General features: G+C 38.0%; 1 protein-coding gene across 1 annotated transcript in view; it reads right to left on the reverse strand.

Annotated features, from left to right (window-relative positions):
• The window catches only part of FAM184A (family with sequence similarity 184 member A), a gene marked incomplete at both ends in the record, with an annotated part of 74,376 nt that overhangs the window by 24,271 nt on the left and 35,951 nt on the right, over positions 1 to 14,154 (reverse strand). Inside the window, 4 exon segments of the mRNA XM_080342089.1 lie at positions 6,502 to 6,648; positions 6,849 to 6,974; positions 8,650 to 8,811; positions 13,734 to 13,856. Coding sequence (XP_080198215.1) covers positions 6,502 to 6,648; positions 6,849 to 6,974; positions 8,650 to 8,811; positions 13,734 to 13,856 — 558 coding nt within the window.

The following is a 14,154-nucleotide window of genomic DNA, read 5'->3' on the forward strand; positions in this document are numbered from 1 at the left end:
GTCCAGAATAAGGGGGATTCTTTATGAAGAAGTACAGTCATGAAACAGGAGGAAGCACCCTCAACAGATGGCCCTCTGAAGGCTGCAGTGAGTCTGGATTATTCACAGGCTCACGTACAACAGTTTTTTACTTCCTTAAATCATAGGTTTCCTACTCAGAATATGGGAGTACTCGGTCTTCTAAATCAGTGGTGACTGGCAGGATGTTTACAGATGCTGGATCCAGGCAGAACCTCCCAAAGCTTCCCTGATTCTCCACAAGGCCTGCAGGAGCTGCAGCACAGTCCCATTAAGACCACAGTATTGAGAGCTATAGTCACTTCTGAAAAGTTTCTAAGAGCTGCAGAAAGTGGTATCCCTTTGGAAAAAACAACAAATATCTGAAGATGAATGAAGGGGCATAAAACCTCACCCTGAACTGCATTTCAGGTGCCCTCTGTTCCTTGGTCCCTCCTTGGTTTGATTTTTCTTTTCATTCTTTCAGACTTCAATATTTTAGACTTCTAAGTGCTTTCTAAGCCTTGCGACAAATCCCTTAGCATCCACTAGATGTCACAGTTGCCTTACTAATGTATTACTGAATATAAGAACAACCCAAGAGAATTGGGAAGGAGTTACTTGAAATTTACTTCCTCTCTATTTCTGACAGACAAGGCTTTAGACTTTGGACTGTACAGTCCTAAAATTACACTCTGCCCTTTGAAGGCAACTGCAAGGCTGATGTGGGTCCTGGTGAAAATGTGTTTGACACCCTTGCTTTGGACTGTGTGCTCAGGATGGTATCAAGTGAAAGGATGCACGGTGAAGTGATGCTGTGCTGAAAGTTAATATCCTTTCTTTTAGGAAATGAATACAGAGTATGTGCAGATTTTCTCTTGGAGAAATTTCCAGCACCTCTTTGACAGCAAATCTTCTAAACCAAGGATGACCCAGGCTGTAGAACTGGCCAGAAAGTCTTGTGCCAGGGGAAAAAGAAAAAAAAAAAAATATAGCAGATTATCTGATTCTGCTACTGTGGATGCACATCAGCTCTGTGATAAGCACCTTCACACAGGCAAATAAAGACCGAGCAAAAACTGCCTTCTGTTAGAAGGCTGGTCAGTGGGCATTTACTGATGTGCAGTTCCGTGACTTTTCTACAACACTCCACTTCATGAACAAGGGTATGTATACTCAGTGACCAGGGTTTTAAGACTGAGTTAGAAATTTTCTGAAAACTACAATTTAAATAACACCAGCATCAAAAGGAAATATTTACATTTTGCTATATTTATACTTATGGATAGTTGAAAAAAGGAACACACCATCACAGAAACAAACTCTGAATAGGAAACTTCTACCTTTTTTTTTTTTTTAAAAAAAAGGAGAGAATCTTTGCAGCAGTAAAGATAAAACACAGCTGCCAATGCATTATGTAGAATACTTTTTTCCATTCTACTATATTATTTCTAATATTTCCATTGATAGAAGATTGTATCTTCATGTGCAAAATGCTGACAAAGTTAGAAAGAGGAATGTCACACTAATGCCTGGTTATGTAATAGTATGAAGCTACATAAGAATGGGAAAAAAACGGTGAGAAAAAATTTTTACTGGAACACATTTTACTGAAAAGTAAGGAAGATGGGAGAGCAAATATTTGCTCAAGTATAGAAAAGCCCATCCACAATCAGAATACTTGATTTTGTTTACCAAAAGAAACATTTATCACAAAAGGAAATAGATAAGAATAGCATAGGTCTTAACCTTTATGTTCCAGTGCCCAGAACTGAAGGTTGTGCTACATGGGGAGGCGAAAGAGAGAATTCACTCATGCTTTAAAAAAGTAAATTCCTCCCATTTCGTCCATGGCTGAAACCTCCTCAGCAGTGAAATGTTTTCAAGAAAAGCGTTAAAAGCCTATTACACAGCAAAGAGAAATGGGAAAGAGCTAGCACATCTGAATTCACTACATATTTCATGAAGAAACTCTCCCATGGATTGATGTAGAAGTACTTACTACGATTTACAGGGGAAAAAATAGAAAAAACACTTTCTTTTTGTGTCTTCTAGAACCATTTCTCATATCAGAGATAAGAATTGCACAGTTGGTCTCCAGACAACGATCTAGTTAACCTACCAGCCACATTTAACTGTAGATGGTAGGTGATGCTTTGCAACCAGCAAGAATGTGTTTAAACACTTCATCAGCTAAATAGCATTTTCTCTCAAGAGAATTATTTTACTCATAACAAAGCTGTACTGCTAGAATAACAATAATCCCACATGCATTCTATGAGGGACCACTTGGCATTACCAGTATAAAAGCAAAAATTTTACCTTGCTTTATGCAAGACCTAGATTTCATCTATCAAATGTGCAACAACTAGTAGAAGGCAGAAATTGCACAGTTTAAACAAACAAAACAAACCCCCCATAAACAAACAGCTTAGTATTCTTTATGGACTTAAACTTTTTTGATTGAATTTTTTTTTTTTAATTATTGCCATTTATAGCTGTGTCTGCTCATTCAGTTTTTCCAGCACTAGTCAGAAGTATTCCAAGATGAGCATAGTCTATGTTGTGTTTTTGTACAGTTTAAGTAACTATACTGTGTTTTTTCAACACTTTGCTTACACTTCAAGTTAGGCGCTACACTTCTTTGTAGCTTGTTTTTAAATCAAATCTGAGATGCATCAATACATATTAGAAAATTATGTACCTTTTAGGAATGAAAGTATATGATAAACTTATGAAGCAACATGGTATTTTTCATATTAAAAAGCATGTTATTTTCACTACTTTGCACTGGATGTGATACTTATCAATTTGCCAAAAATAATACTTAAGTCCTTTAAATTTAAATTACATCTGTCAAATAGACATGATCTCACTTTTGTCTAGAAATAATTTCAGATTTTTTTTTTCCCTCCAAAATAATAAATGTTTATTACATCTTTCTGGAACGCCTTACACTGCAATGTACTGATGAGCATTGAATATCTGAATTCAACCTATCTGAACAGCATTTATACAATTAAATAGTGAAGCTCTAGACACTTTCTCAACAGAAAGAGCACAGGTAGACTACATTTTCTGCCAAGTTAGGAGTTTACACATGATTTAGCAGAGACCTCACACTTGTACTGTGTTGATAAATCATTGTGTAGTACTGCTGGTATAGACCAGACCAATGTTTCAGGTGTAAAATCTGAACTGCAGAAAAAGGACTTGGATCTCTGCTGTCTTCCTAATTCTTACAGACTTCATGCCTTTCAAATGATTTTAAACGTGTCTTCCCACTAATGAAGACTGGGACTGGGTGTAAAATTCAGAATTTTACAACTCTACTGCAGTATCTCAGGCTGTTCTAGGTCAGTGTATATGAACATATATCCTTTTGATGAACAGAAAAAAGAATTATTTGCAATGCTGTTAACTTTTTTTTTTAATATATATATATGTAGCAGCAGAAGAATCTCACATTTGACACTGTTTCCAGTCTGTTTAAACTAGACTGTGAACCCTCTGGGGTAAAGAGTCTTATTGCACATTTACAGATCACCAAGCACAGTCACGTTCATTGCAGTAGTTCCTGTAGTGTCAAACTAGGGCCAATGCAGTTTCCACTCAAAATAACATTCTAGATTAATACCACCAAAGTCTACAGGAATCTCTGCATTATGAAACAGATACTAAAAGTCTTCCATCTCTTCCTTAATGAAAACACCATCTTTTATTTTCTTCTATGGTGAAATGACTATATCTGTGGATGGGGGAGAGCAGTGGATGTTTGCAATCTCAACTTCAGCAAGATTTTCAACACGCTTGTCTCTGATTGCACCACAATTCAGATGGGTGGGCTACCAGATGGATGAGAAACAGCTGGATTATCAGGCTGAAAAGGCAGCAGGTAATGATTCAATCTACCTGAAAGCTTGTTATAAGTACATGCCTGCTCCACTACCTGTTCATTTTAGTATTTGCATCAGTGATCTGGAGAATGAGATCGACAGTACTCACAATAAGTTTCTTGATGACACCAAACTGTGAAGAGTAGAAGGTGGAGCCCGGCACAGTGGAAGGGCTCAACACACTGAAAGGCAGGATTGCCATCCAGAGGGATCTATAGAGGTTATAGGGACAGGCTGATAGGAACCTCTCAAAATTCAGCAAGGACAAATGCAAAGTCCTTCACATGGGATGGACTAAACCTCTGCACTGGTTCATACTGGGCTACAAATCTGCTTCACATAACTTAGTTAATGGTAGGCTAAACATGAATATGCAGCATGACCTGGCAGCAAGGAATGCCAGTAGCATACTGGGCTGTAGCAACAACCCAGGAAAACACCAGTCCCTGTGACTTGTCACTTGTTGCATGTCACCTGGAGGGTGCATTCTGTCTTTTCCTCCAGTTCATTCAGCTTTGGTTGCTGCAGTACAAGACAAACGTTGATAATCTTGAACACGTTCAGTGGAGAGATTCCACCAAAATGGTCAGGACCGGAGCATTTGTCCTGCTGAGGGAACTATATCAAGTTTGTTGAAGTCTAAAGAAGACAAAGCTTTGTGAGGTTTAATAGCTTTCCAATACCTATGACATGGTTATAGAGACAATGGACCCAGCCTCCTTACAGCAGTACACAGGACAATGGTCATATACTGAACTTGAGGAGATTCTGTCTAAATATAAAGAAAAAAACTCACTATGAGGATAATTAAGCAGCAGAAGATATTGTATTCAGAGAGGCTATGGAATCTTCATCCTTGGAGCTTATTCAAGACCTGACTGGACAGAGCCCTAGGCAACCTGGTTCAAACTCTGTGTTGACTGATTTGAGCAGGAGGTTGCACTAGATGACCTCTTGAGGTCTCTTTAACCTAAGTAAGTTCATGATCCTATGATTCAGCTCAGTGCAATTCCCAGAGGCTGCCCTTTGTATATTGCAATCAAGAGAAACTTACTACAAACCCATTTCCTTAACTTAGCCATCTTCAATGCTGTGGGTCTGGAATTCTCTCCCCTGCAGGTGTAATGGATGAAATGTAGGTTCTTACCTACCCTGTTACCAACAATAACTTTTCAATTTTTACGAAATACTTCCAATTGGAACACTGTTACAGAAAAGCAACAGCTGGATAAAAAAATGCAAAGACTCCAAGATTTGTTTTCTTAATAGTTCTTTGAACACATATGCTGCTATGAAATGGTGTAGCTCTTTGGTGTAGTAAAAGGAGTAAAGAAAACACCAACCACTTCGCATATGCAGACCATTTCCTGTGTCTGCAAATTCCCTAGTAAAATTCTCATTGTTACAGTTAGTTTCCTGAGTTTTCTGATGTCAAAATTTATTTCATATGCAGAAAAAAACCCTGTTAATTTGCAACATACTAATTTCCCATTCTGAAACTGTAGGTTAGATTTATTATGGTATTTTTAAAAGGTAAAAATAAGTATTTTAGAAGTATATTAAAATTACAGGAAGTTTAACATATCTCTTTCAAATTGGACTTTCCAAGAGAAAATGCTATTTATACGTAGAAGAGAGAAAATGAAGCTTGGGTAAAAACAGTAAGTGAAACTTAAAATCAAATGAGCCCAAGTCTTATTACATTCATGCTGTAAAAACTAACAGATCAAGAACTTTTAAAATCTTCAGCTTCTATGAGCCTAAGCCACAAGATTTTACAAGCTTAAATTTCCTTGTCAGCAAAATACATTGTTATGCGTCCCTACAAGAAGTTGTATAAACAAGTACGTGTTCAGTTATTAGACTTCTCAAATTAGACAGCAAATTAAAAGCCATCCCACAATAACACTGAAATTGCAGTCATTTAATGAGTTCTAAAATCTGTTTCTCTTACTTTAAAACGTATTTGTTCATTATCAGCTATTCTTTCAAACTGTCATCAATAAAACCCATTCTATAGTGTTTATGGTTTGGAAAATGTACAAAGCAAGTATTTTCTATGAATTATCAAACATAACTGAATTTAGAAATGTGAGTTGCAATTGAAAAACTCAATTTTATTAAAAAAACTATCCCCAAATGTTCAAAATCACTTGAGAGAAGACAGCTGTAATAAATGTGTTGTAGAAACTGAGGAACACTTTGACTTCTCAGTGACTTGTACAGTGTTATTATTGTAAAGACAAGGGATACATCCAAGTCTAAACAATTAGCATTGGGTAAGTATCTAGAATAGAATAGGTGAGCAGACAGGAAATCAAAAAAAAAAAAATCTTACAGTGAGACTGTCAACATCCTCCCACTCTCCCAAAAAACCTGTAAACAATTTTTTATTCACATTCAGTATAGAGAGGAAGATCAATAGAATTTTAAGGTATCTTCTTATATTACTCAATAAGTTTGATAATGATTAGGTTTAAAAAGCATAATGCTAATAAATCTCATTTCAAAGACAGATGTCCCAACCAATTCCATGTAATTAATTGGTAATAAACCACCAGGAACTAAACTGTGATGGCTTTCCAGTTCTCAAAGAGAGCACCGTTACCTGGTCTAAAAGATCTTCAACTTTTTTTTGCCATCCATCCCTTGCTGCATTTTTTTCACGTTCTTTCAGCTGCAACAGCTGAGTCATGGCTGCCTTCTTATCCTCTTCATGCTGAAGCCTCAGCTCTTCACGAAGCTTATTACATTCCTGTCTGAAAGCAAAAGCCAAATAACTAAAATGCAGCAGACCTCGTGCAAGAATTGAAAAAGAATTAAGAACTTGGTAATAATTTGAAAAGCTTAGATAATAACAAAACCCTTTGTTTTATACACTCCATTAGCTATTACATTTGTATGTAATACATACTTCCATTTCTCATTTAAAAAATAAAAGAAAAAAATTAATACTTGCCGAAGATTTTCTGTCCATTTTATTTCCAAGTCACGAGCCATTCTGTCAACTTTGAACTTCTCCTCTTCTCTCATGGCAGCAATCATTGCCTCGTGCTGTTGTCTCTCCTGATCTAGTTCTCCCTGCAAACACAAACTTCACAATAGAGACTGATCAGCAGCAAAAAAGTATTTCAAATCTTAAATTATTGCATTTAAAAAAATGCCAGTTACATTTGCGTCTTAAAATCTGAGCTATAACTTATTCAGTGTGTAATTCTTAATTACAGATGATTAACGCCTATACATCTGCTGATATTTCTTACTTGTGGAACAAAATTTTGCATTCCTATAAAAAGCTATAAGAAGCAATTTTCCAGTAAGTCATTCTAAAAGTAATCTTTTCAAATACTGTTACATTGAATCACAGCATAAATTATGTTGGAAAGAACCTCAAAAGGTTATCAAGTCCTGTTCACTGCAGGACTAATTTCAGACTTAGAGTAGATTGCTTAGGTTCTTCTCAAGTGTGCCTTGGATATTTTTTTTTTAATTTTATTTTCTACATCAGCAAATATCATTTGAATTTCAAAGCTCATGCTATCTGGATTTGATACAAAGTTCACGAATCTTCTTTCTGTTGCTTGACTGGACTAACCTGGTAATAAATAGGTTTTCAGTTGGAACACAAAAAATTTTACAACTTTCATCAATTTCTGTTTAAATTTTATGATACTAGAAAAGTGTTAGGTACCACCTAGAATTCATACTTACATTAATGTTTCACATATAATGACCATAGCTGAAAGATTTTTTTAAAAATATATATATACCAATATCCAGTTTCAGGCTGTTTTTCTTAAGTAAATAACACCAGTACAAAAACAGATTCAGGGAATTCTTTAAAAAAATATTTGCCACTCTCCTTCAAATATTGCTGTAATCTTGTAAGTGTACATTATTTACTGAGGAAAGAAAAAGGAAAGGTTATACTCTGTATTAAAGCTGATGAGCTGTTGACAGATTAACAGACAGTTCCAGTTACGTCTAAGCCAACTAAAATGGCAATATATTTGTACTTAGACAAATTAATTGTTTTGATTGTATAAAGTAATCACATTTTCTGGATGATAGTTTCCTATCTGTCAAGATACCATAGCATGTATCTTGAAACTATTCTCAAGCATTTTCCAAAATTCTCAATTTGAGCCTGAAATTAAGGCTGTGCCAATTATTTGGGGAAAACATGGCATACATGCATACTCAGGGTGGGGTACAGAGATAAGAAGAAAAGAAAAAGAAAACAAGAAAAAAAAGGTTTAGGTGAATTCTAGAGCTAGTAAGCTCTGGATCTTGTTTTGTACCAAGACATGAGACTGGCTGGAACAGCACTGGTATAACACATCATTTTTACATTCTCATGAAATTCTATTACGCCTTTGAAAAATCTAGCTCTAGATATATTTTGTACAGACATACTTCAGCAGCTACAATTTGTATCAACTGCAGAAAGATGTGCTTGCAGCAATACCCATCAAATACTAAAAGTGTTATTTTGAAAACAAACAGAGATCCCCCCAAAACAATCAACTAACCAACTAAACAAACAAACAAAAAAAAAAACCCAAGCCAATCCATCCTAGTTTTCCATTTTTTTTTCCTCTCTGCCTGAAATTAAAAGAGAAATCTCTCTTTTAATGAAGGCTTATGAAGCTCCTTCAAATATGTGTACACTGTAATACTCCTTGCTGTTTTAAAAACAAGACCAAAATCACTGTGACTGCACTTTGCACGATTCATTCTCCAACATTAATGTTACCTCAACACTATACAATGAATCTGTGGTCTCTCGTAGTCTTGCTCTAGTTAATTCTAGTTCTTTCTGGAGTATTTCCTGAGCTTCTTGAAGACTGGAGATATGTCCTTCTGCAGTACCAAGGCCTTGTTCACTTTTTCGTACTAGGTCTTGCAGACGACACACCTATGACATTAAAAAAAAGGTAATTTACATAATTATTACTAATGGTGTCCAACTCATCCTAGTTTCACTTTCTTCCAGTGGTTTCCAGTTCCAGCCTAGACAATTTATTTGCACAGCCTCTTCTCCTTTAATATCACATAATCTTTCTGCATTAAAAAGCAAATTATTGTAATATCATAAAATCAAACAAAGATTCAATTAAAGGATTTTTACAGGAAAAAATCCAACCTATGTTTGAAGCATTTTGCAAGTAAAGAAATTACATAAGAGTTCTGAAATTCCCTGTAATTTTACTGTGTGAATGTTACAAAACATTCAATTAAATTAAAATTAAAATAATGAGAACCACTATTTCAAAATATATAAACTCTAATGGATAAATTAACTTGTGTTAGGTTATATGCTTCTTCTAATGGATAAATTAACTTCTGCTAGAGTACACACTTCTCTGTTTTCAGATGGCTACCTGTCCATAATTTAGCCTTCTTAAAGCTCAATCTAATATCTGTAGAATATAATGTGATTATTCCTCTAACTGCTATGTAACAACACACTTTTCTCTGCCTGTTTGTGCTCCAGCTGCCCATCTGTAATGTGATCATACTGTACTTCTTTGCTTCAAGTAAGAATATTAGAGATTGAACATTGTTCATCAGCTACAGAAAAGGAAAAATTTTTTTTGGCATAACAGATCTCAGAGAAAAACTAATCTGATCTTGAGCACTCGTCTAGGTGCTCCTTTGCATTATATGTAAACAATTAGTAATTCCCTACGAAGCACTGCTATTTGAAGGAGAAACCCTACATGAAAAACTGCCCATAAAACTCTATTAATGTCCTCGACATGCAGCACTATGTACCTGGTAGTAGCACACCAGTTGCATTAAAAATGAACTTCAGTCCTGTAGATCTAAAGGATACAGAAACATTACACAGAAATGGCACTTATAGCACTTAGTTCTGTTCTACTGATGATGAAGCAAGGCTGGAGGCTTCTTAAAACAATGTTTCATAATATCATCAGAAATCCTTTGCACAGAGGTGGCCAATCCTTACAGAGTAGTAACTCTGTCAAGCAACACAAAGAGTCTTTCTAAAAGGTCTTGGCTGATCTACAGTGAAAGAAAACAAATTTATAGAGAAAACAGCCTGCCTCATCCTCAGATATATGTGAAAAAATTACTCTCTCTCTCAAAAAAAAAAAAAAATCTGGCAAATATTTAAGATTGTACTGTTCTTAAATAGCTTAGTACTAGGAATGAGCCTAACGAGGCTTGAATCCTCCTCATCCTTTAGCTAAGATAATTGCTACCAAAAAGTCTGTCAAAAAGAAAAGAGGGTGGCATAGGTTAAAAACCAGCTGTATCAGCAGGGAAGATACAACTAAGCTAGCATCTGCAGAAAGTAATAAATATATGCCTACTGTTAAATGAAGTCTGTAACTTAAAAAAACCAAAAACAAACACACACACAAAAAAGCGACAGTAGAAACATAAGAGCAAAGCTAAAGATGTGCCAGACATTTCACAGGGAAGTTTCTTCCAGGTCAGTTAAGACACTGAGAAACTCTTGTCAGTTGTCAATAGAGAACCTGGAAAAAGCTGTGGTTCCAAGTAAAGCATTTGTCTTGCCCTTAAATAAACACGGTGTCACCTCTGTACTACACAGAGTGGATATACAGACCACCTCAAGTTTCTTGCCTGTACACTCTCTCTTATTCTCTCAATAATAACACAAAATACACTGTATTACATTTATCCTGGCATGCTATCGTACATAAGCTCAATTACTGAACAGCAGCTGGCCCTAAGTCCCCTATTTTATTTCATGTTAGAGTTATCTGTTCCTTAGCTATGCCTCTGCTTTGATAATTCAGTGTGCTGATGAATTTTCCAAGCCTGAAACTTGATAACAGTTAGATAATGAAAACTCATTCTTAAAACATTTGAAGTGATTTGTTTCAATGGAGCAAGTTTATTACTCACAAATCCTAGAGCAGTTGATAAAGAGTAACTAAATTAAAACCAGTGTTGAATGACAATAGAGCTCTCCTCAAATTTAATCCAGCAACAGGTTAACATACAACAGAGAAGTTAGAGATAAAAAGGAATAACAGAACTTTCTGTAATTTTGAAAGGAGAAATAAACCTGTTTATGATTTTGTTAACATATATAAGAAATGCAACACATTTTCATTAATGTACATGTAGGTAAGAATGCTGCTAAGAAAGCAAGAGCAGTTCCAGCTTCAATTTACACCTTCTCCAAGGTCTGATGTACTGGCAAAGGCATTCACAACTATCAAAGAGAGGCAGTCTGTTTACCAGGTCCTACTCAGATGCAGGACTCTCCACTTTCCCTTGTTATATTTCATTAAATTTTTCCCTGCCCAACTCTCCAGCCTGTCCAGGTCTCACTAGACGGTGGCACAGCCTTCTGGCATATAAGCCACTCCTCCCAGCTTGGTGTCATCAGCAAACTTGCTGATAGTACACTCTATTCCCTCATCCAAATAACTGATAAATAGATTGAATAATATTGGCCCCAGTACTGACCCTTGAGGCACTCCACTAGATACAGGCCTCCAACTAGACTCCACACCATTGACCACAACTCTCTGGCTTCTTTCCTTCAGCCAGTTCACAGTCCACCTCACTACCCGATCGTCCAGACTGCACTCCCTCAGTTTAGCTGTATGGATGCTGTGGGAGACTGTGTCAAAGGCTTTACTGAAATCAAGGTAGACCACATCCACCACTCTGCCATCATCCATCCATCTTGTTATGTCCTCATAAAAGTCAATGAGGTTGGTCAAGCATGATTTCCCCTTGGTGAAGCCATGTCAACTGCCCCTAATGACCCTCTTATCCTTGATATGCTTTGAGATGGCACCAAGGATAAGTTGTTCCATCACTTTCCCAGGGATGGAGGTGAGGCTGACTGGTCCATAGTTACCCGGGTCTTCCTTCTTGCCCTTTTTGAAGACTGGAGTGACATTTGCTTTCCTCCAGTCCCCAGGTGCCTCTCCCGTTTCCCAAGAGTTAGCAAAGATGGAGAGTGGTCTAGCAATGACCTCAGCCAGCTCCCTCAGCACCCACGGGTGCATCCCAATCCAAACCCATTGATTTATGATGTCCAGACTGCCTAATTGCTCCCTAACCCAGTCCTCATCGACCAAGGCAAACTCTTCCATTGTCCTGACTTCCTCTAGGGCCTCAGGGGTACGGGGCTCCTCAGGACAGCCTCCGGCAGAGTAGACAGAGACAAAGAAGGTGTTCAGTAACTCTGCCTTCTCTGTATCTTCTGTCACCAGGGCACCCACCTCGTTCATCAGTGGACCTACATTGCCTCTGGTGTTAGTTCTATCTGCCACGTATTTGAAAAAGCTCTTTCTGTTGTCCTTGACCCCTCTTGCCAGGTGTAATTCTAAGGAGGCCTTAGCTTTCCTAGTAGTCTCCCGATGCCCTCTGACAACAGCTTTATATTCTTTCCAAGTGGCCAACCCCTCCTTCCATGATCTATAAACTCTTCCACTTGAGCTTACCCAGCAGTTCCATGTTTAACCACGCAGGTCTCCTGGCTCCCTTCCTTGACTTCCTACGTGTTGGGACGCTGTGATCCTGAGCCTGGCAGAAGCAGTCCCTGAACACTAACCAACTATCTTGGGCCTCTTTACCTTCAAGCAGCCTTGCCCATGGGATTTCCCTCAGCAATTGCTTGAAAAGGCCAAAGTTTTCCCTGCCGAAGTCCAGGGTTGCAGTTCTATTTGCTATTCTGTTCCTGCCACAAGAGATCCTGAACTCCACCATTTCATGGTCATTGCAAGCCAGGCAGCCCTCAACCCTTACCGCTTCAACCAGACCCTCCTTGTTAGTGAAGATGAGGTCTGGCAGTGCACCTCTCCTAGTTGGCTCCTCCACCATTTGCAACAGGAAGTTATCATCAAGGCACTGGAGGAACCTCCTAGACTGTGGCTGGTTGGCTGAGTATTCCTTCCAGGAAACATCAGGGAAGTTAAAATCCCCCACAACAGCTCGGGCCTGTGATTGTGAGGCTGCTCTCAGCTGTCTGTAGGAGGCTTCATCAACTTCCTCACCCTGATCTGGTGTTCTGTAATAGACACCTACAACAGTATCACCCCTGCCAGTCTGCCCCTTAATTCTCACTCACAGACTCTCAACTCGCTCTTCATCTGTGCCTGGACAATACTCAATACATTGTAGTTGCGCTCTCACGTAAAGAGCAACTCCACCACCATGCCTGGCTGGCCTGTCTTTCTTGAAAAGGACAGCAATCCATGACCACATTCCAGTCATGTGAGCTGTCCCACCATGTTTCTGTAATTGTCACCAGATCATAATCTCCCGACCGAACACAGGTTTCTAACTGCTCCTGCTTATTCCCCATGCTGCGAGCATTGGTGTACAGGGATTTCAGAGAGCAAGCTGAGCACACTGATTTCACCCTAGGGGTACGGGAGGCCTCCCAGCCTTCATCAACTCTAGAGTGCTGCCTCACTGATGCAAGCCCAGCTACAACCCCATCCCCCAATATGTTAATTGTAACAAACATGGGTTTAAATAAATTAATTTTCCGCTCAGTCTCCTGACCTATTTTTTGTAGAGGTCTGTGTGCATAATGAGAAATAACATAAAACAAGAAAGGCTGCTTATGTCAACTGTGTTGTACCTCAGTCGCTTTTCCTTTGTTAATTACTTTGTAAAGGACAGTAAAATCAGTGCTCAAAAGCAGTCAAGTAACTTATGCTTGAAGAATACTCCACTCTAAACAGAAATAAGGCACTAAACAGACTACACAGTCTAGTCCCAGCTCTGTACTGGACTCTAAGCACAAGATCATTATTGACGAAATGCGGTCTAGTGCACAGGACCATTAGCTGATACAATTAAGCTAACCCTTACCTCCTGATTGGCAGAAGTCAGTTTTGTTGTCAGCTCTTCCTTCAGGTTTTCCAGCTGCTGTCTGAGCTGATTCTTATCATCCTCCAAATGCAGTTTCTCCTTCTCAAACTGCTGCTCCAACTCCTTCAGAGATAAGAAGGATGGAAGAAACACTAAAAATTTGCCATATGGTCATCGCAAAGTACAGGTGCACTACATGAAAATTATTCCTCCTAGCATAAAGCTTCCTGATCTCAGTTGACAGAATGCAGAAGTTTTCACTTTTTATAAAATTATACTGATAATATGCTTATCCTTCAGCCTTCACCCAACTGTCTCCTACACATAAGCCCCACAGAAAATAGTAAATCTTAAAATCCAGACTAAGATCTGGGAAGTTTTTCAGGCTGTTACAATAAATGAAAAAAAGTCCCACACCATA

The sequence above is a fragment of the Nesoenas mayeri genome, assembly GCF_963082525.1.
Source record: "Nesoenas mayeri genome assembly, chromosome: 3".
In the NCBI taxonomy this organism is placed as follows: Eukaryota; Metazoa; Chordata; class Aves; order Columbiformes; family Columbidae; genus Nesoenas; species Nesoenas mayeri.